Consider the following 21,229-nt stretch of genomic DNA (forward strand, 5'->3'; position numbering starts at 1 on the left):
TCAAATTTCAATTGAATATTATAAAAGAAAATGCAAACAAAAAAATTCGATTTTTTAAATCCCATAATGTAGAAAGACCCTTTAAGGACAAGATGCGAGTAGAATTCTGTATTTTGGTCTAGTTTGAATAAATTTCGAGAACGTCGACTCGATCAAAATGACCCAACGTCCGGTGCACGAGGGCAAAAGAAGCTTCGTCGGAGATTAAACCACTCCGACATTTTCCACCCTTGTTCGTCGAGTTTTATTCCATCGAGTCGTCGATCCACGCCCACGTAAAGTAATTGGAGTTCGTGAAAATGACGGACCACCAACGCTGTTTGCCCTCCTGCCCAGTGCTTGGTGCAATTAAGTCTCGTAAATCGTGTCAGGCGTTCTGCCATAATTTATCTTAATCACCTGGTCGGCCAGTAACGAGGAACCGTAACTATCCCTATGTACCCACCGTCGCGGGGATCTCTTTTTACCCCCCCCCCTCCCCTCTCCCCCTGGTCCTCGATCGCGTGTGCGTTTTAAAGGGTTTCAGGTAAGGTCGATCGGAGGGCAAGCGACCGTTTAAGCCTTGGAAACTGTACTCGCGACGTCCGTGGCCCTTCGGTGGAATTTTTCCGCCCTGTTCGTCGAAAAATTCAAATTACGGAATATTTCAAACGCGGGATCCTCGCGTACACGCGTTCCGGCCTTTCGCAGTAGAAGGGAATGCCGATTGAATAAAAGCGCGAGTTGGAAAAGCGCGGAAACTGCGAAGCTGATATACGGATTATCCCTATAAACACAACAAATTCGTCAAAGGGATGGAAACAACGGTCGAAAATTAAAATGGCTTCATCAAATGCGTATTTAATAATACAGTCTATCTACGGCACGATTTTCAAACGGACGATGATAATTAAATTACTTTTTTATTCATTGTTACTCGAGCTAACAATCGAATTTAAATTTCATGCAGTCTTTTCAACTGGATTTTCACAGTCATACAGTCGAAATATTAGCTAATATCGCTAACGTTCGTACTTTTATTAGGGTATAAATTCACTCAACATGGATACGTATTTATGAATCGCCCCGTACATGGCACTAGTTGAGCGCACATTAAGGGAAAGAGACAAGGGCGAAAGATAACAGAGAGTAACTACTATTCCGTAATAAAATATTACCGGGAGACTGACCAACATCGCAATTCTCGTTTCCCGGGTACATTTTCACGCGTCCTTTCCTCCTCGGTTGCCTCTCGACTGCCTTTTTTTTATTAAATGCATGGTTTCACCCGCCCACAAATACGCGCGCTTCTCCATTGCAGCTAAATAGACTGTAGCGGCCGGCGACAAGTAAGAAAGAGACTTCCGCTAGCCTCCTGGCCGAGCGACAAGGATGAGTGAAAACGTGAGTGAGCGTGAAAAACAATTGAATGCCCGAATGTATGTATGAGTGAATGTGTGGCACATCGCGCCAGACTAGAGCGAACCATCGCAGCGCATAGTAAGAATAAAATATTTGAGCCGTTTATTTTGAAAGTGACCTAAATCCATTTATCTTCAAATCGAGATATTTAAAGGTTTGCGTTTCAATGAATTTAAAAATATACATATAAGATACTAATGAGTCATACTGCTTAAGTGTATCTAAGGGTGTTAAATTTATAGTTCCTATTAAAATAGTGGCAATTATTAAGTGAATAATATGCGTTTTCTTATCAAGAATGGAGTTAGGCCACTTTCAAAATTAACAACCGGATTCATTATAAAATTTGAAGGTGCCCAAGTCCATTCAACATAATTTAAGATGCTTCAAATTGAAAAAAACAATACTGAATTTATTTTACATATCTTTAAAACACTTTGGAAACATAATTTATGCCATTCAAAACATTTTTTAACTACATAACGTACATAATTACAAACATAAATTTATTACAAAACAATTTACTACTCATCTACATTTTGTGCGTGTGAAAGGGATTTGAAGAAATCATGATGTTCCGGTGGTATATATCGTAATAGGTCAGTTATGTCCTTGAATTTTGCTGTTGTAATTTGTTTGATATTTTTATACAGTGGTGTCGATACAATATTTTCGAACTTTCTTGGTCTATCCCGACGTGGTAATAAATTCAGGACTTTAAAATTTTCATTCTCATTCATTGATGTCTTATAGAAAATTTTATACGGTTCATTTCTGACAAAACGCATCCAACATATTTTTAACCAGTTTATTGATTCTCCATCAGAATTCTTTACCCTTTTAAAAATTGCGTCTTCGAATAATTTTGTTGATACAAAATCTTCTTGTCTCATTTCATTTACAATAAAATTATTACCTTTCCGACACTTTTTAATAATCTTGTAATAATCTCGGGGAACGAACAGTAAATTATTTATTTTTAATAACATTTCTACCACACCAAAATCTCTATCATTTGGTAAAAACGAATGTCCTGATATTAAAAATTTGTGATCTATGATTTCCATATTATTTTCCAAAGTTTGGATAATTTTTAACCACATTAAAGCTACTTTAATGTTTCTATTTTGCCCGGCGCACATGTCACTGTAAGCTATAATGTGTCTTTCACTTCTTAAATTTTTAACATGTTTTAGGATGCATGAAACAATTTCTTGAGCACCTCTGGATGCAATAGTTTCATCCCAAACGTACATGTAAACATTAAATGTCTTGATTTAAGTATAAATGGAGTTAGGCCGCTTTCAAACTACACGGTTCAATTATTGAACTAACTCTGAAAACTTATGTGTCAAGAATTATCGTATTTGCTAGGAATATAAGCAACCTGAAATGCTTTACTGATAAATATCATGAAGTTGTACATGTAACCATGGTAACCGGAAAAAATTGAAAAATGGAGTTAGGCCACTTTCAAAATAAACGGCTCATTTAGTAAACCTAAACGGCATTTTACTTTCCCCTTTACGATCCCATAAGACTATCCGACGCGAATTCGCGAGACCAGTGGCTTTCAAACTTGTTGAGAATCGCTCGACCAAAAGGTGTTCAAATTGTTCACGTTCTTCCGCCTTGAAAATTTCGTTCCGCACCCTTCTAGAATTACAAGACGTCCCTCCCACCTCCATAATGTAAAAAAACACTGCTTAAACTCTCGAACTACCGCGCTTACCCCATCAGAATCTCTCGAGCTTCGTCATTTCGTTACGAACTCATCGACTTAATTCGATTAATAGTTGCCAGTTTCGGTAATTTTCTCTATCCACTGATCTAATTCTATAACTCAGTTACGTGTCTTTAAGTTACCTGAAATGGACTGAAACTAAATAATTTAGACTCGGGGTCGATTAATATATTTTTAGCATTACGAATTTCCACCATTAAGGGGCCATTCTACCTTGTAGACACGAAAAATACATGTTTCTTTGTCATTTTTTTTGCGGGCTATTAAAAAGCGATTAATTTCGTGTTTTGTAGATACATTTATTATATATTTAGCTATATTTACGAATTTTTCCAACGCATAATATCTATTGATTACGCTGTTTTTGTTGATCAACAAACAACAGTTTTTAGGAACGGCGCCCGACTGCATATGTGATATCTTGCGAACAAGTTATCCGAAATCCAAAAACCAACGATATTCTTAATATAGATGAGTGTGGTTACAGAATGAACTAGGATCTTTTTTAGAACCATTTATCTTTCTCCTTTGGCATTTTTTCGTAAATGCAATAATAACGGAGTTATGACTTGAAACAATTGCGTGGACCACCCTGTATACCTGCGCGTGGTACATTACAGCAGCCTATAACTTCGTTAGTTTTCAGAATTTCAATTTAATATTTGGTAGATATATTTTCGAGACTACTTTCTAAAAGAAAACGCAAAAAAAAAAATTCGGTTTCTAAAATCCCACAAGGTAAAAAGGCCCCTTAATAACTTGACGATCGTTATTTTTTGTTTATGAACCTAAGAATTATTTTTGTTGAGTTAGTTTTGTTGGTATTTTGTTGTCGCGTCAGAAACACATCTTCGGGACAATTTTGAACTCGTGGCTGTCCGCGACTAAGGGCTTCGCAGACATGCTGAACACGTTCGTGGACACGACGTTGAACTTGTTCACCACTATATGCAACGAGCTGCTGCCAACACCGGACAAGTCCCACTACACGTTCAATCTACGAGATCTCAGCAAAGTGTTTCAAGGGATGCTCATGATGGATCCAAAGAAAATCGAGGTTCGCGCAGATAAATTTCTGCTTTTTTTAAATTCAACGAAGCAAACGTTAGATTTGACAGGCGACGAATATAAAAATTTCCCATTAGTGCAAACAATAAAGGCTAAACGGTAGTTAGTGCTAGTTCAAATAAACAATACCGTGCGAATATCGATGCTTACGAACGCCAACGCGAACAGAAATAACGGTAGTCGGGAGACGCGTTACACAAGTCACGTTCGATCGCGTGTTTATTCGACGAACAGATTGCACAGATTTGTTTTGCACTGCATTTATGCGCGTAAAATATATGCAAAATATCTCAGCGATATTCTAAATAATATAATATCCAGGCATTCGAGCTCGTTTACATTTTATGGGAAATTGTTTAACACAAGAATTGTTTTGTTTCAAGAGGGGAAAGAGCATTATTATCTCTGTACAACAGATAACGAGTCATTGTTCGATTTAACGTCTACCGTTTCTACCATCAAAATAATAATATTTCCAGCATCGAGAGAAATTGTTGCTGCTTTGGTACCACGAGAATCTGAGAGTGTTCAGCGATCGTTTGGTGAACGACACCGACCGAAAATGGTTCGACGATCTTCTGCGAAGTATCATGAAGGATACGTTCCAATGCGATCCCCAAGTGGTGATCGGCGACTCGGTGTTATTTTACGGTGACTTTTGCGGGCTAAGCAAACAGTACGAGCAGATAACCGACACGAAGAAAGCACGTATTTATTTTCCTCACTACGATTCCGATTTTATTCAAATGTAAAAATCTGATTCTTGCCTTTCGCGGCCAACCCTAGTCTATTTTTGTCGGACAATTCGAGACCTATCGATGCTTCTTCAGATGGAAAAGATATTGGATGAATTTTTGGAGGATTATAACGCGTCGACCACGTCCCCCATGAACCTGGTGCTTTTCCAAGACGCGATAGATCATATCTGCAGGATCAATCGAATCCTACGGCAGCCCCGTGGAAACGCCCTACTTTTGGGGATGGGAGGATCAGGTGATGCAGGAAAATATCTTCTTTGAGTTTCCTTGTAACTCCCTGTTTCTCCCCTAATGCTTCACGGGGGAGCGATAAGTCGTAACTTATACTTTTGATAAATCAAAGGATAACGGTAACATTAAGAACGAATCGGAGACACAGAAGGGAAATCATAGGGAACAATGTTAGGAATAATATCGAATAAAATAAGAAACCGAATTCCGAACTATCGTCGTTCCAAAATTTATGGCACGCCTTTATAGCGTTTACAATCGATTCAGGTCGCCAAAGTTTAACGAGGCTCGCCACACACATGCAGGACTACAATTGTTTTCAAATAGAACTTAGCGGCGCTTACACCACCAACGACTGGCGCGACGATATTAAAAACACGATGATGAAGGCTGGAGTCCAGAATCAATTTATGGTCTTTTTGTTCTCGGACACGCAGGTACGTTTGCCAACCGAATTTAATTCGCGAATACGTTTCGTACAATCCGTACCCTTGGATTCAATTAATGGCAAAGCGAAACGTTCCTCAAATGCATGGAACAGAATTTAAACAATTACTTTAATAACGCTAAAAATATCGAATAAAATATTTGCGTCTTTAAAACGAGCGAACTTCTCTTTGAACATTTCTCTGGAATCTTTGGGTAAAAGGGAGATATCCTAGATGCTCAAGTTACAGGAAGTGTCCTTTAGAGCGCCTGACCGGCCGCAAAAGTCGTGACGTCGTCGTAACATCTTTAGAACTTTAAGACAGAATCGATATTCTCCGACGATGGCCAAACTAATTCTTTTTTTGTTTGATTTTCCATTTGAAACGCTCGATGTTGTCTTCCAGATAAAGGACGACGCCATGCTGGAGGATCTGAACAGCGTTTTAAATAATGGCGACGTACCGAACATATACCAAATGGAAGAGATGGAGAAGATATTTCATTCGATGCGCGGAGCGGTCCAAGAGGCTGGCTTGCAAATTAATAGAAGCAACCTTTTCTCCGCCTACGTGAAGACGGTTCGGAACAATTTACATGTCGTCATCACGATGAGGTATTATCTCCTTTGCAATTTAATTCACGCGACGTATCTTACTCGATCGTTACGACGTACTGTAATTATACAAGCTGGTCCGCCTTTCCAATCGTGATGGTGATTTAAACTGTATTAAGACACCATTACTCTGCAGAGAATACACCTTTTTAAATATAAAAAAGCCTCCTTTAAATATCAAATTTTTTCCGTTCGATACCTCTACGTTTTCTTTAGGGGTTAATTTCACTCCCCGAAGGTGAATTATAACTTTTACGCGAGAATTTCATAATTCTGTTGACTTTCCAGGTTCCCAAACTTCCCTCGTTAGACTAAAATAACGTCTGAAATCTTCGATAATAATTACATATGCGGTAATAAGTTAAAGAGTTTGATGTAAGCTGTTGGGTGGCGCGGTAACCAATCGAACCACCCGAAGCCTTAGATTACATCATATTGGAATTAATATCGAAGCGACTTCCGACTTTCTTGACGTGACCTGTTTTCATCGGAGGCTTTTGTGATCCCTCAGTCCCATTGGAGAAGTTTTCCGTGCCCGTATCAGACAGTTTCCGGCTTTGGTGAACTGCTGCACGATCGATTGGTTTTGCCCGTGGCCAGAAGCTGCACTTCAGGTTTGTAACTGAATTTACTCCTTCTAGCGACTATAATACGCATTATCACGTATGCGCATAACATTGCACGCAACATGCCATTCAATCGTGAACAAATTAAATTTTCGATTGGCTACGTCAATGGATATTTGTTCCGTGTCGCGCGGACCGTCGAATTCTTATCTGAATCTACGAGGACAGAAATTTTGTTCGATTTCATAGCGAAAGATCCTGTCAGCCACATGCGGCAGTCGTGAACTTTAAAATGCCTTCGCATTGCCCTGACGAAATGCAGGCGTTCAAGAAACTCTTTTATTGTGCAAGGTGCTACGAAACTTTGCAATGATACTGCATTCTTCAGTCTATGAGAGAATTCCATTTCAAAGACGATTCTTATCGAAGAAACGTTTTAAGTCTCAGGTGAATTCTGTGTTTCTCGCTATAAACATTGACTTTGGACACGGAAAATAGTTTGATAGCCGAGTATCGCGGATATCTAATACTCTTCTCCTTCAATATTTTAGAAACAACGAGGAAGTTCAGTACAGAGTCCTCGAAAATGATATTTCACAACTGTCCGAGTTCTATTTTACTTTCTACTTAACCTGAGTGGTGAATGAAAGTTTGTAAATGAAATGGTCACACATTATATAATTAAATGTAAGACCAGATTTGCAGAGAGAACTTGGTAGTGTCTGGTAAATCGTGAAATATGTGGTTGTTATTAAATTTTAGCTAGATCTGTGTCGGTTGTAGAAAGTATTTTATTTCATTTTACAAACCCTCCCAAGAACATGTTCCTTCGCTTTATTATAAACTTCGTTCTGTTACAAGAAAATTTATTCTAAGAAAGTATTATAAGGGAATAGCTACAGATATACACGTGTACTTTCGCTATCGGTAGTTCGACGACTGCCTCGTAAAATCTATTATTCGCGAATCTCCTGCAACCCGCGGTGTCGCTCTCGCATGACGTCACGCGCATTGTCGATAGCAGTTCATCGAATCGATCCATTAACGTTGGCTTAACCGTAGCCAGGACACAAAGTTAACTCTTTTGCATTATCGACAACTAATCATTTTCTCACGGCGTCGCTTTGAAATATACATTATCGTTCAGAAGCGTGGAATTGCTTATTCCATGAACTCGAATATTTTAATACAAGAATACGATGTTTAATAATCAAAGTTATTTTTAATATCGAAACAATTGTTTGGGCTTTGTTGAGTCGGCCAGGCTTATGACACAGACCGCGTTTAGTCAAGGCCAGCATGGGCAAACGAAATTCTACGTTGATAGAACAAAGTGTCATAAACTTGGCCGGCGAAGGCAGTGTCGAGTGGTTGCACAACCTGTATACATACCTGGGCCTCCCTCGTTTGTAGTTAGTTTTGCACGCGGGCCCAGGGTCCGACCCACGTGATGGAAAATCCCCGGAGTAGCCAAACGTAGCAGCACCCTCCAACCTCGGACGCCAAGCTACATTGGCATCGTTGCACACTCCGCCACGAATGGAGACTCTTGGTGGAAGGGGGGTGCAAGAAGTCAGCAGTGTGGCGCTGCTTTGCTGAAGTTTTTTTTTTTTTTTTTTTTTTTTTGTCATTTTCTCATGTGTGACTGCAATACCTTGGGCTGCGCCCTATAACCTGCACTTAAAAAATGTTTGGTTATTGTCTGTATGATATTTTGGTGGGGTGGTTTTATTGTGTTAATTTCATGCGTTAGGATCGAGGGAAAAGTTTCAAAAACCTCGTTAAGGATATTGGGAAGTCGTTCGAGGAATGTATACAGCAACCGAGAAGTCGGTCGAGCGCTTGTGAGAGCGCGACCCCTCTGGTGGCGAGCATGGGAGGCGACGGCACAGCAGCATAAAAACGGCGGAATACCGTGATTTCGGGCTTAGTATTTCAAACACCAGATAGTTCGCTAGCCTTCCAACATAGTCTGTGTATAAACTTGATCTCGCGTATTGTTTGTTGAGTTTTCATAAATACAGAAAATCAATTCGTCTAGTTAGTCCCCTGAAAAGGGGTGGTCCTACGAACCCTTTCGTTTAGTCGGCACACCACGTGCAATTTACAAGATTCGAATCGATACCATTTCGAGTTCGGATTAAATAACAATATACAAATATTAATTTCGCTCGGAACTTTTCTCTGTAAAAATATCCCTTTGTCTGTTTTCCATCGCAAGCGAGTCGCTAACGTCCTGCGCAATTTTTCTTCTCCAGAGCGTCGCTATGGGATTTCTGTCCGACATCAAAGACGAGTCCATCACCGAAGATATTCTGCGATCGATTGTAAGAATGTGCCAATACATGCATTCCAGCGTGATAGACGCGAGCGATCTCTTCCTTAAGGTGAGTGGACGAAGAAATTCGTATCAACGACTCTATTATACGAAATGAAAAAGACCTTTCATCGCCCGTAAGGCGAAATTAATCATCTCTGTCGCTATACTTTTTTTCTTCGTGGAATACATACAACCGGTACTTCGTAAACAGAAAGAGGGAAATCTTGCACGAGAGTCGTATTGGGTCGGAATACCTAGTCAGTTTTCTCGGTAGCGCCACGTTTCACTTAATCCAAGAACCGTTTCTTGCCTTTTCTGTTCAATCGTTCGGTTTCCGCGGCCAACGATGGAAAAAGACGACTTCCTTTTATTGACATCCACGAAAGTAATTATTATCGTTTCGAGAAGCTTCCGCCTCTGGAACGTCGGTCCGGTTAACGTCAGACACAACTAAATAGAGTGGATTGAAACGTACCGAGAGGTAACGGAAAACCATTAGCACCTTCACTGCCGTCGTTCGTTCGAAAAACCTACGTTCGCGATAATTTCTTCTCCGTCTGAAAAGATTGGATTCGCGACGCTCGTCCTTGATTTCCACACAGATTCCTCGTACGTAATCTTCGACGGTGGATTAAAACAGATCGAAACGAACGGAATCGATGGACAGACCCAGAAACGAAACTTTCGAACGGTCTCGTTCCATCGACGTTTCCGGATGTTACGAAGTTTTGCCGCTTCCCGTGACGCGCGCGAGTTGTTTATTTGGTCTCATAAATTAGGAACACGGTGGGGTGAATTTAATGGAGCTGCCGCGAGGTATATCGAGTAGCCGCGGGGGTTTTTACAGGCGTACTATATTTAATACTTCGCGGATTTCTTGCGAGCATCGCGACGAAACTTTATTGGACTTCGACATCAGCCAAAAATAAAGGTGACACATTTCTTTGTCTTTACGTCGCGATAACTGAACCTCGGAGAATGAAATTACACTTCGCAACGAGGATTCTGAGCAAACATTTTTATATTTTATGAGAGAAATAGACACGGTGCAACGAACGATATTAAATTAGAATCGTGAAAAATATTTCAGGTGCAACAAAAATGTTTAAATTTATTGAATTAAATGGACTTTTATCGCCGCTGTTCCCCGAATTCTGAATGTCACTAGAAACGTCAAGCGTTAAAGGTCAAAAGTTAGACGATATCGGTTTCTAGTCCGGCAAGTGGAATAGTTCAGTTATTCCAGAAACCAGTAGAATAGTACATCCTCTAATCGGACAAGTAAATTAATGACATACGTTGTCGGGCAAGTAGAACAGGGCTAACGTTGAAGAGCATGATCATCGATATTCGGACAAGTTTCATAAGCATTGTTCGAGCAAGTAGAACGTATCAATCATTGTTCGGGCATAGTCATTGTACAAAAAATTAATCAAACAAGAAACGTAAATCTCTTCTCGTAGACAAATTAGAGCACGCTGCATAAGACGAGAAAAAATATGATGCTCGTTCGACAAGTAGAAAAACCCGTAACTGATCGTCCAAGTGAAATAGAATCGATATATGGTCGGACGGTCTGAATAAAATTGGTAAATTTCTACGTCGAACTATAAATAACTTAGGCGGTACGAGATGGTGGAAACGATGTTTTCATTTCTTGTTAAATTTTTTTACCAACGCTTCTGCCATGTTATTCTCCGTCAAAGGCCATAAAACATCCGTCTTGAGATCCCGATTATATCCCCAGCCAGTTTCAAGATAACGCCCGAGGGTTGGAACTTTTAGGGGTAATTTAATCCCTTAAGCTGGAATCACTACGATCGGAAAAGAAATATGTGATCCTTGTGTGCGGCTGCTCTTAGAAACTTGTAAATTTCTTCGAGAACGGGGTCGTTTTGCAAACATTCTTTGAAACTGGCTCGAAAAATAGGACGCTTTAATTCCCGATTCTACGTATGGAAATATCGAAACAAAAATAATGCACGTTGTATTTGTTTCGCGATATCAGTCTCCGATTTCGCGGAACTTAAACAACGCAAACGTGTAAGAAACATAGAGCAAACAACAAGTTTATCTGTTTTTTCCAGCTACAATTTCGCGTGTGCACTTTCACAACTTCTGCGTTCGGTAATGTAAGGACTTAATGGATTGAGGGAATTAAGAACAGATGCGTAACAAGAACGATATATATTTTAACAGCGATACGTTGTACATCGTGGTCAGGATAGAACTCTGTGGTTCGTCCAACGCTTAGGGGTTTTATACCCCGATTCCTCCTTGTCGTTCGTGTGGCGACTCGGTCACTCTATAGAGCCACGTGTGACCCGCGTAAGTTTCGCGGAATCGCGGCGGCGACTCGCAAGCCGACTGCCGACTAAAGGCCCGAAAGCGCGTTCGCCGACCAAAGGCCCGAAAGCGCGTTCGCCGTCAAAGGCTCAATCGCGAGTTCGCCGACAAAAGGCTCAAAGGCGATATACCGCTACCGCACACGTGTTATTGTCAATTTCCTTACAGTAATACAATAAAAAATAAGCTGATCCTCGAAAACGAATCCTATGTACAAAAACATTCTATTCGGGGAAAATGTTGCAGCGTGGGGTGTAGTTTTTGGTACAACTGAAAACAAAAAAATATTTCCATTTCAAAATTCGTTGGTTGAAGTTGTATTTTCATGGAAATCTCTGATAATAATGTTCTTATGAAATGCGATTCTTCTAATATCACGTTTGTTATTTTCGATGATAAAGTGTAACTCTTACAGGACTCGGTGCTGTTTAATGAAAGAAGTTGGGAACATTAACGCTTTAACTTTAATTGCACAGGAATTGGATCGACACAACTATGTTACACCTACGTCGTATCTGGAATTACTTTCCGGTTACGGGGATCTTCTGAGAAAAAAGAAAAACGAGCTACAGTCAGCGGAAAGTCGTCTGTCAACAGGTTCGTAATAAAACATTAAAGTTTTGCTATCGTTTAGTAACCGAAAGCGAAGATCGATCGAAGACGCCAATAGCAGCGGTTCTAAAATCTCTATAATAGATCCTCAGAGTGTAATTTTAGTTATAATACTGTTATTATTAACACTTTAACCCTATTACGAGTAGGCGCAATTTTGTCTGAATATTCAAAGCAGAGATTCCAGGATTCAAAGGTGAAGGACCCGAGTTAAACTTTTGCAGATGATAAATTAAACAAAGTCCGTGTGATGGGAGCTCGTGATACGTGCCAACTTTGGAGTATCGATTTCTTCTCGCTAGCTATAAATTATATGTCTGAGTTTGGGAACAGTGGAATCTAGGGAATTTATAGAAACGCTTGAAACGAACGAAAATAAAATAAAAATCGATCAAGAGAAACGTATTTATACAATGATTTTTCGAGCTTGAGTAGCGGTATTTACGATTTTTTCGCGACAATTTGCGAGCAATCTCGCTAATTTCTCGACAGAGATTTATTTTTTAATCTCGCACAAACGTCTCTGTGGATTGCCACAGATCGAATATTTTATGAGCAACCAAGGACAGCTTTAACATCCACTCGTAACGGCTTTTATTTTCACGTAAATTCTCGTCGAGGCGTGCACATGGCAGAATTAAATTCCTTCCGATTTTTTTCGGCCATGTAGAACGAGTCTTTGAACGAACGTTATTTAATCCCCTAGATTACGCGATAGACGAAAAGTCGATCGGGTCGAATACAATTTTCCTATTTGTGCATCTGTTCCGTCCAGGCAACGATATTTCCTTTTTTTCTGCTCGTGTCGTTTTAATCTTTATTCAGAATTGTCGTTTCTAAAGATACAAATAGTAAATAGTTAATTAACCCTTCGTTAGTCACCCACCCTTATCTCTTTATAGTTCTAAAGCGGTTTGAGAAGTAGATACAAAGTAATCATTTCAATGTGTCCGTTCGTATAATGCAGTGAATTATTGTACATATCATCGGTCGTCGACACATTTAGAGGAGCGATTATGAGGGATTGAATTGCGTGACGTGAACAAATTACGCTGGATATGGAAATTAATACAATAGTTTCTTCGATCAATCTAGGAAAATTAAATTACGCTTGGCTGCAAATGTATGCACGCTAATTGCATTAATCATCGACGCGATTGGGAACGTCCTTATTACGCAAACATTAACTATTCTATGGGGATGATTTGCATACCCTCATATTTATTCGTTTACCCGATTGTTATAATCAATTAATAATTTCAATAGAAAATCAGTTAAAACCCCAATTGCTTAGCAATAACTTTAACTCGATGAATAATTCGCCTCATTTTGAACTTCGATTAACAACTCGTTAAGAGGACGCAAAGGAAGGAAACTTGGTTGTTTCGTTGGAAAGTCCCCTAGGCGATACCGAGCAAAGCTTGTTTTATTTCAACGTTTTCTCAGTACCTCGATTTTTAATCATTTAAAGCAGGCCATAAGAAATACAAATCGACCGATTTTGTTGCATTTGCATATATTTCCACAAGGTCTTCCGCGCGCAATATCCACAGTATCCTCTCCGCTTTCATCGTTTCGAGGAGGTTTTACTTTAACCGCCAGCGCCATAAGAACGCCAATGAAAACATCGCGACGAGGAACAAAGGAAAATACAATTTAAATTGATCTAAATTAAAAATATAACTTCCAAGATTCCATTTAATTTAAATTACTTTAACAATAGGTCTAGACAAGCTGGCAAGCGCGGAGGTCGAGGTGAAAAAGATGCAGGAACTATTGAGGAACATGAAACCGCAATTGGAAAAAGCAGCGGCGGAAACGGCTAAAATGATCGAAAGAATCACCCACGACACAGTTAGTATTGTCAACAAAAAGTATGGCAATATCTGTACTATGTTCCGCGGTCTCTTTCATAGAATAAATTGAAAATTTGATCGCCTCTGTTAGATCGAAGCTGAGGAGACGAGAGCAAAGGCAAAGGAACAAGAAGACGTAGCTGCGAGGATGAAAGTGGAGAACCAAAAGATCCGAGACGACGCAGAGGCAGATTTAAGTTCGTATATTTCTTTATAGAGTATTATTCGTATAATATACAGGGTATATGCACAAGGCAAATGCGTCTGTTTCGTCAACCATATATCTCGGAATACGATTGCACGGGAATTTGTCATAGGTCTAGCCCGTCCGATGTTGATTGCCGCCGAGAAAAGCTTGAAAGCCCTCAACAGAAACGACATCACGGAAGTGAAGGCGATGAGACGACCACCGGTTGGTGTACTATTGGTGATAGAAGCTATTTGTATCATAAACAATGTGAAACCAATCAAGGTTCGTAGAAAATATTTGGTAACACAATAGTACCTTCGTTATCCCAACAGTACAGAGTATACATCCCGCGTAGATGAAACAATATGTAGGTGACGAGCGTAATTCGTATCGTGCGTTCTTCGTATCGTCAAGAACGTTCTGAAATGATTGAACTACATGAATGTGTCGATCGTGAATGATTGCATGATTGGATGTATGAGTGCGTGTACGATAGTAACGAGTTATTGATATGAATGATCGAGAACGTTCTCGAAACATTACCGGAAGTTTAACCGGCAAGTGTTCGAGAACGGGGTGAATAGAAGCACGCGTCCGGGAGACGAGTGAGAATATAATACGGAAAGTTATATGTTAAGTCGCGGTGTGTCCTTTGTTATTGTTTCAGTTATATGTTTATTCGTTTTTTGTTCGCGCATTTCTAATAAATGATTAGATTTTTACATTCCTAATCCTACAAATATTATCTCCGGCTGCTGTTTTTGTTCGCTCGACGCGAAAGACTCTTGCACAAACATATTTTCCGATACAGCATTCGATCGAATTTCGCCTACTACCGAAAATTACGATTCTATACTTGTCGTGATGTTCTCTCGAGATTCTGCCGACGAAAATGAGTCAAAACACAACTATATTCGTTGTTTCTATTAATTTTTAACAGTGTCTGATTGGGTATAAATAAAAGTAGTCAGAACGAGGTCGTGTTTGGACTCAAATTCATCGGGAGAACCTCAGCGATCCATTCGTAATATTCTTATGTTCACAAGAACACGCTATAACTTATGTATACAGGGTGTCCCGTAACTAGTGTAAGAACCGGAAATGGGAGGTAGCTGAGACGATTCTGAACAACAATTTTCATTGCAAAAATGTCGGATGGGGCTTCGTTTTTTAATTATTAACGAAAAACACTGACCAATCACGGCGCGCGCTCAGGGCCGTCCGAATACGGAGAGCCCACGCGTCGGGTAGGTAAGTAGCAAGATGTGCATTAAAGATACGTCGAGGAACGAATACAAATAATTAAAAATACTACCACTGCAACTGTTACCTAATTCGTTAATTACTACGTAATTATTACATAAATTACTAAATCGAATTTATTAATTATTTGTATTCGCTGTTTCCGAGGAAAAAGGAATAAAATCTCGGAATTTTTAGGAAATTAACCCTTCGCACCTTAGTGACGCTTCTCGCCAGAGTGTTTTAAAATTAAAATAAGAATTATTTTCCGAAAATTAAAATTAATACCGTAAGAACCATTTGTAGCCGTTTGCTATTAAAAACTGTACTGGAAAAGTAGACTGGATTTGTGCGTACCGAAACATTCCTCGAATGCAAAGGGTTAATAGAGAAATAATTCAAATTCGACTTACTTGCTGCGCTGACAATAGGGCCTGGTCAGTGCACCGCTATCGATCACGGCGGTGCAGTGGCCGGACCGTCCCATCAGCTGATTTTCGTTGGGGTCTTCGACCTTGCCGCGATCGATAGTGGTGTACTGACAGGGCCCTATTGTCAGCGCAGCAGGTAAATTGAATTTCAATTATTTCTCTGTTAAACTTTTGCATTCGAGGAATGTTTCAATAGCAAACGGTTACAAATGGTTCTTACCGTATTTATTTTAATTTTCGGAAAATAATTCTTATTTTAATTTTAAAACACTCTGGCGAGAAGCGTTACTCGGGTGCGCAGGGTTAACTTTCTAAAAATTCCGAGAGCATCTTCCCACATTTTATTCCTTCTTCCTTGGAAACAGTGAATACAAATAATTAATAAATTCGATTTAGAAATTTACGTACTAATTACGTAGTAATTAACGAATTAGGTAACAGTTGCAGTGGTAGTATTTTTAATTATTTGTATTCGTACCTCGACGTATGTATCTTCAATGCACATCTTGCTACCTACCCGACGCGTGGGCTCTCCGAGTTCGGACGACCCTGAGCGCGCACCGTGATTGGTCAGTGTTTTTCGTTAATAATTAAAAAACGAAGCCCCATCCGACATTTTTGCAAAGGAAGTTGTTGTTCAGAATCGTCTCAGCTACCCCCCATTTCCGGTTCTTACACTAGTTACGGATAAAGAAGCACGCACAAAATGGAACTTTGAGCAACGAAAACCGATGGGAAAATCGCTCGAACGCGCGTGGACTTGTTCATCAACGTAAAATCACTATTTGTAGAAACCTTTTCATAATCTGTGTTATATTAGCCAGGTGATATTTAACGCGATGTTTTTGTTGCTACAGTACAAAATGAATAACCAGAGCGCTTTGTGATTCCATCAGGAAAAGGCGTGCTTTGTTCCAATATTTTCGTGTATTCTGTTATTCGTCAATTTGCAAATGGAAATTCTAGTGGTGTCCTTTTCCGCGCAGAAAGGCGAAGGAAAATTCAGTACAGAGGTGAAATTAGATTATTGGACGCCAGGTAGTCTAATGTTGTCGGATCCAGGCCACTTCTTGCACACCATGGAGAATTACGACAAGGAAAATCTCACAGAGGAAATGATTACTAAGCTGAAGGTCTACGTAGAGAACCCTGACTTCCAACCAGCAAAGGTTCAACTTTATCGAAAGCAATTAAACTCTGTGCTTTAATAACATCCGCGCTAATCGCCGTCCTTTACAGATCGAATACGTGTCGAAAGCCTGCTACTCGCTGTGTTTGTGGGTGCACGCGATGTACAACTACTATTTCGTGAACCTGAAAGTAAAACCAAAGATGGAAGCGTTGGCCAAAGCCGAGGAAGCACTAGAGGAAACGGAAAGAACCTTGTTGGCCGCAATAGAAAGGCTAAGACAAGTGGAGGAGGGTATAGAGAAGCTGCGAAATCTCTTACGCGTGGGGGAGGCGAAAAAGGCGGAACTCGAGAGGCAAAAGCAGCTTTGCGAGGATAGAATGGGGAGGGCCGTGAGACTGATAGTCGGTCTGGCTGGGGAGCAGAAACGCTGGTTGTCGACGGTGGATGACATAAATACATCCTTGAAGAACGTCGTTGGTGATATCTTACTCGCTTCCGGTAAGAAATATCACCACTTATCAAGCTAAGTCGATAAAAGTATTTCAGTCTATCCAAAGAGATATTTTTACGCGAGATGGATGGAATCTGTTTTTCCTACTAAGGTTGGAAACAATTTGGCTGATCCCCTGCAAAAGAGAAAAGTCATTAGAAAAGTTATATGCGTTCCACAGGCGCGATAGCTTATTTGACGCCATTCACGGACAAATACCGGGTGACGCTTTTGACGTCCTGGCAAAAACTGCTCGAGAACGTGCCCCACACGCCAGGCAGCGACCCCGTGTCGACCCTGGGTGACGAGGTGGAGATAAGAAAATGGCAGATCGAGGGCTTACCCAGAGACACATTGTCCGTGGAAAACGCCGTACTGGCGATGCACTCGAACCGCTGGCCTCTTTTTATCGACCCCCAAGCGCAGGCAAACAAGTGGATACGTTCTCTGGTGAGTAAAGGGAACGCGTCACTTCGAACCGAAAAGTACGTAATACAAGATGCACTTTGCCCCTCTTGCGTAGATTGTATTTCTAACTGAGTGGGTCAATAACGATTCAGCTTTGCAAACGGACCATTCCGCGTTTAAACTCCGCCACTTTGATATTCGAATTTCTACGAACGAACATACTCGTCTCTCTATGAAAGATCTTTTCGCTTGCGCGTTGATTTTTGCGAGATTTACATACGAAGCCTAAGCAAATCAGATGAAATGCTATATTAAATGTTTCTGTACCTCGCAATAATAATGGCATTCGATTTAATCGTACATTCATTAGCGATTCTTCGAAATCTTGTATATGAATAAATATAATACTCGTCAAGACCGTCAAACAGAACGCTGAAACCGCGTAATCAAGTTTTAATTAATGAGTTGTACGTAGGAAGGTTGAGAATTCCACCAAGCTTCGTTCGTGTTTTGTACGAAGCTGTTCACCTGAGCCCTGCTTTTTAAAACGAAAATTATCGCCGACGCTTCTCGCCTTAAGTCTCTCGTGATTTACAGCGCGTTTAACCGTGTTCTCCAGTAATTAAACTAGAAAAGTGTAGAAAGTAAAAATCGAAAAATAAAGGTATTCCTTTTCGTCTTGGCTATCTTAAAAAATAATTGAATATTGAAACACGAATCTCTATAAAACGTAAACGTACATGATTTGCTAAAATTTCTTCTACTTTAATGGAAATTCAGTACAAGGACAACGGGATATCCATCGCGAAAATGGCTGATAAAGACATTCTACGCGTTTTGGAGTCCTGCGTACGATTCGGGAGAGCCTGTCTCATAGAAAACGTCGGCCTCGAGCTCGAGGCTGGCTTGGATCCCATACTGATGCGATCGTTGTTCGAGCACGGCGGTCTAATGTGCGTTAAAATCGGAGAAAACATCGTTCCGTACAACGCAGATTTCCGTCTGTTTCTCACCACGAGGCTTTCGAATCCCCATTACACGCCGGAAGTCTCGGTGAAAATCTTGCTGGTGAACTTTGCTCTCACCACCACGTAAGTAACGAATCGCTTTGTAACAAAGTTTCCGTATAAGTTCTCCTCCTAAGACACTCAGGGGAGCGTTATCGTAGCCGTACCTCGCCGATTCCTTTATCGCTCGCAAATATAAAACATTTTCCCCCAAAGGTAAAGATTCCCGGTGATAAAAGAAATAGTATTAACAGTAGAAAAGGAAATTAATTTATCTACGTTAATTTTGTATCGATACTTTGAACGTTTCGAAAGTGGTATGATATTTTTTGCGTAAAAGTGGCCTGGAGGATCAGATGCTATCTTTGGTCGCCATTCAAGAACGGCCGGACCTTGAGCAAACAAGAAACGCCCTGATCGTATCCAACGCTGAAATGAGAAGGGAATTGCAGGAAATAGAAGACAGAATTCTCTACAGGTTGTCGGTATCGGAAGGTTCTGCGGTCGACGATATGGATCTCATCCTCACTTTGGAGGCGTCCAAAGTTAAAAGCGAAGAGATCAAGGTACGTTCGTAAACTCTAACCGAAATACCCCGTACGTACGACTATCGCTCTACAATCAATATTCCTCGCATAAAAATCACGAGCACAAATCGTAGCTTGTTATGTGTGCTACAGGTAAAAATGCACGAGGCAGAGATCATTCAAGCAGACATAGAGATAACCAGATCGTTGTACATCCCCGTCGCAGTCCGGGGACGGATACTCTTTTTTTGTCTGTCCGATTTGCAATACGTCGACACTATGTACCAGTACTCTTTGGAATGGTTCGTCGAGATTTTCAACAACAGTATAATCGCGACCGAAAAGAGCGGTTAGTGCAGCTACTGCGTTATTCCTAATCAAATCTAGAATATTGCAATGATAATAACAACAACGAGTATTGAACTAATTCCGATCGTAATTTGTATCATAATCGTCATCGTAATCTCAATGTAAATGCAAATGACATACAGCTAACAGAATTACCGGAAAAGCTAACCCAAACAATTACGTATGATCGTAATACGCTAATAATTCCTGTTATGGTCAATCCCTAATTATCATCACGTTGTTGTCTTATGAGATTCGTCCCCATTGCATTACCAGAGTAATTATACATAACATTAAACCTTACGATTAGTCTAACAACAGCAGGAATATTCATTCGTAATTAGTCTGTTACGAGCAGTTTATCGCTGCAAGCTTTTACTTCGCGATAACCTTAAGTTAGAGGCAGTTGTTTACCTGTCTTGTTACGTGCGGATAACCATCAGGTTTTGAAGCAGAGTTTCGTACAATAATCTAAAGGTCGTTCGAGTCTTTTTCTAACTGTACGAACGGTTGTACTTTCTAGACGATATCGAACTTCGAGTCATGGGGATTAATCATCAGTTCATGTTCTCCCTATTCTCGAACGTCTGCCGCAGCCTGTTCGAGAGGCACAAATTGCATTTTGCGTTTCTGGTCTGCGCACGAATCCGAATGAACGACAAATCAATCGACGCGACGGAATGGAGACACTTTTTAGCAGGACCAGAACCTCTGGAGGTAAAATTTTCAAAGTTTTCGATCGACTGTTTATTGTTACGCCATTGGAACTAGCAGGGAGAAGCCAATTTGTGGCATACGATTTTCGATCGAACGTAGTAGGTCCCTCTCGACTCAGAGGATGCGCAAAGCACGTGCGCGTCGCGACACCGCTGCGATCTAACTAACGAGCCATCGATGGCACGGTAGCATCATCGCGCATCTCCCTTGCGCACCGCGTGGCTTTGGTGCGTTTGTACTGTTGGGACATCAAGAGAAATTCCAGCGATGTCACCCGTACACTGGATGATGCCCAGCTCTAGAAATTCAAATATTGAAACTTTAGAAACGAAATATATCATTTTTGAATAGAATATATTTTCTTAGAAAGCAGTTTCGAAGCGCAATTGTTCATACGTCTGTATGAAACTATTCAAGGGGGAAGTTTCATGAAATTTCACGTTCTAGTTAGCTCCAGATAGGGTATATGAAAGGTGGCGGGGGCGATCTGGATTTTCAACGTTTCACGGACGCTTAAACTTGTCTTCTATTCTCCCTATCGCAGGACAGACCGAATCCATCACCAGAATGGATAACTCCGCGTTGCTGGAAAGAGATCCAGGCGCTCGAGAGCCTTCCAAAGTTTGGCAACTTCATCGAGTCCTTCCAGCGGTCGCTGACCCAATTCAAAACAGTATTCGACGCGCAAGAAGCGCATCTGTGAGTAAAATACAAATCGCTCGGTGTCTTTCTGAGCGAAACTTACAGGATGATTCATACGTGCGTGTCTATACTTGGAGGGATCAATCTATAC

General features: G+C 40.5%; 1 protein-coding gene across 1 annotated transcript in view; it reads left to right on the plus strand.

The window, feature by feature from the left end:
- LOC122401548 (dynein axonemal heavy chain 1-like) overlaps positions 1 to 21,229 on the plus strand; it is a 111,191-nt gene that overhangs the window by 84,483 nt on the left and 5,479 nt on the right. The window contains exons 29-47 of the mRNA XM_043403749.1: positions 3,987 to 4,202; positions 4,693 to 4,917; positions 5,044 to 5,206; positions 5,470 to 5,639; positions 6,036 to 6,244; positions 6,756 to 6,858; positions 9,069 to 9,197; positions 11,953 to 12,073; positions 13,812 to 13,942; positions 14,036 to 14,141; positions 14,262 to 14,416; positions 16,704 to 16,976; positions 17,047 to 17,437; positions 17,611 to 17,879; positions 18,618 to 18,928; positions 19,185 to 19,410; positions 19,525 to 19,720; positions 20,243 to 20,436; positions 20,981 to 21,135. Coding sequence (XP_043259684.1) covers positions 3,987 to 4,202; positions 4,693 to 4,917; positions 5,044 to 5,206; positions 5,470 to 5,639; positions 6,036 to 6,244; positions 6,756 to 6,858; positions 9,069 to 9,197; positions 11,953 to 12,073; positions 13,812 to 13,942; positions 14,036 to 14,141; positions 14,262 to 14,416; positions 16,704 to 16,976; positions 17,047 to 17,437; positions 17,611 to 17,879; positions 18,618 to 18,928; positions 19,185 to 19,410; positions 19,525 to 19,720; positions 20,243 to 20,436; positions 20,981 to 21,135 — 3,743 coding nt within the window. The remainder of the gene's footprint in view (positions 1 to 3,986; positions 4,203 to 4,692; positions 4,918 to 5,043; positions 5,207 to 5,469; positions 5,640 to 6,035; positions 6,245 to 6,755; positions 6,859 to 9,068; positions 9,198 to 11,952; positions 12,074 to 13,811; positions 13,943 to 14,035; positions 14,142 to 14,261; positions 14,417 to 16,703; positions 16,977 to 17,046; positions 17,438 to 17,610; positions 17,880 to 18,617; positions 18,929 to 19,184; positions 19,411 to 19,524; positions 19,721 to 20,242; positions 20,437 to 20,980; positions 21,136 to 21,229) is intronic.

Source organism: Colletes gigas, unplaced genomic scaffold (genome assembly GCF_013123115.1).
Source record: "Colletes gigas isolate AHSC1104 unplaced genomic scaffold, ASM1312311v1 Colletes_gigas_Sc00025, whole genome shotgun sequence".
In the NCBI taxonomy this organism is placed as follows: domain Eukaryota; kingdom Metazoa; phylum Arthropoda; class Insecta; order Hymenoptera; family Colletidae; genus Colletes; species Colletes gigas.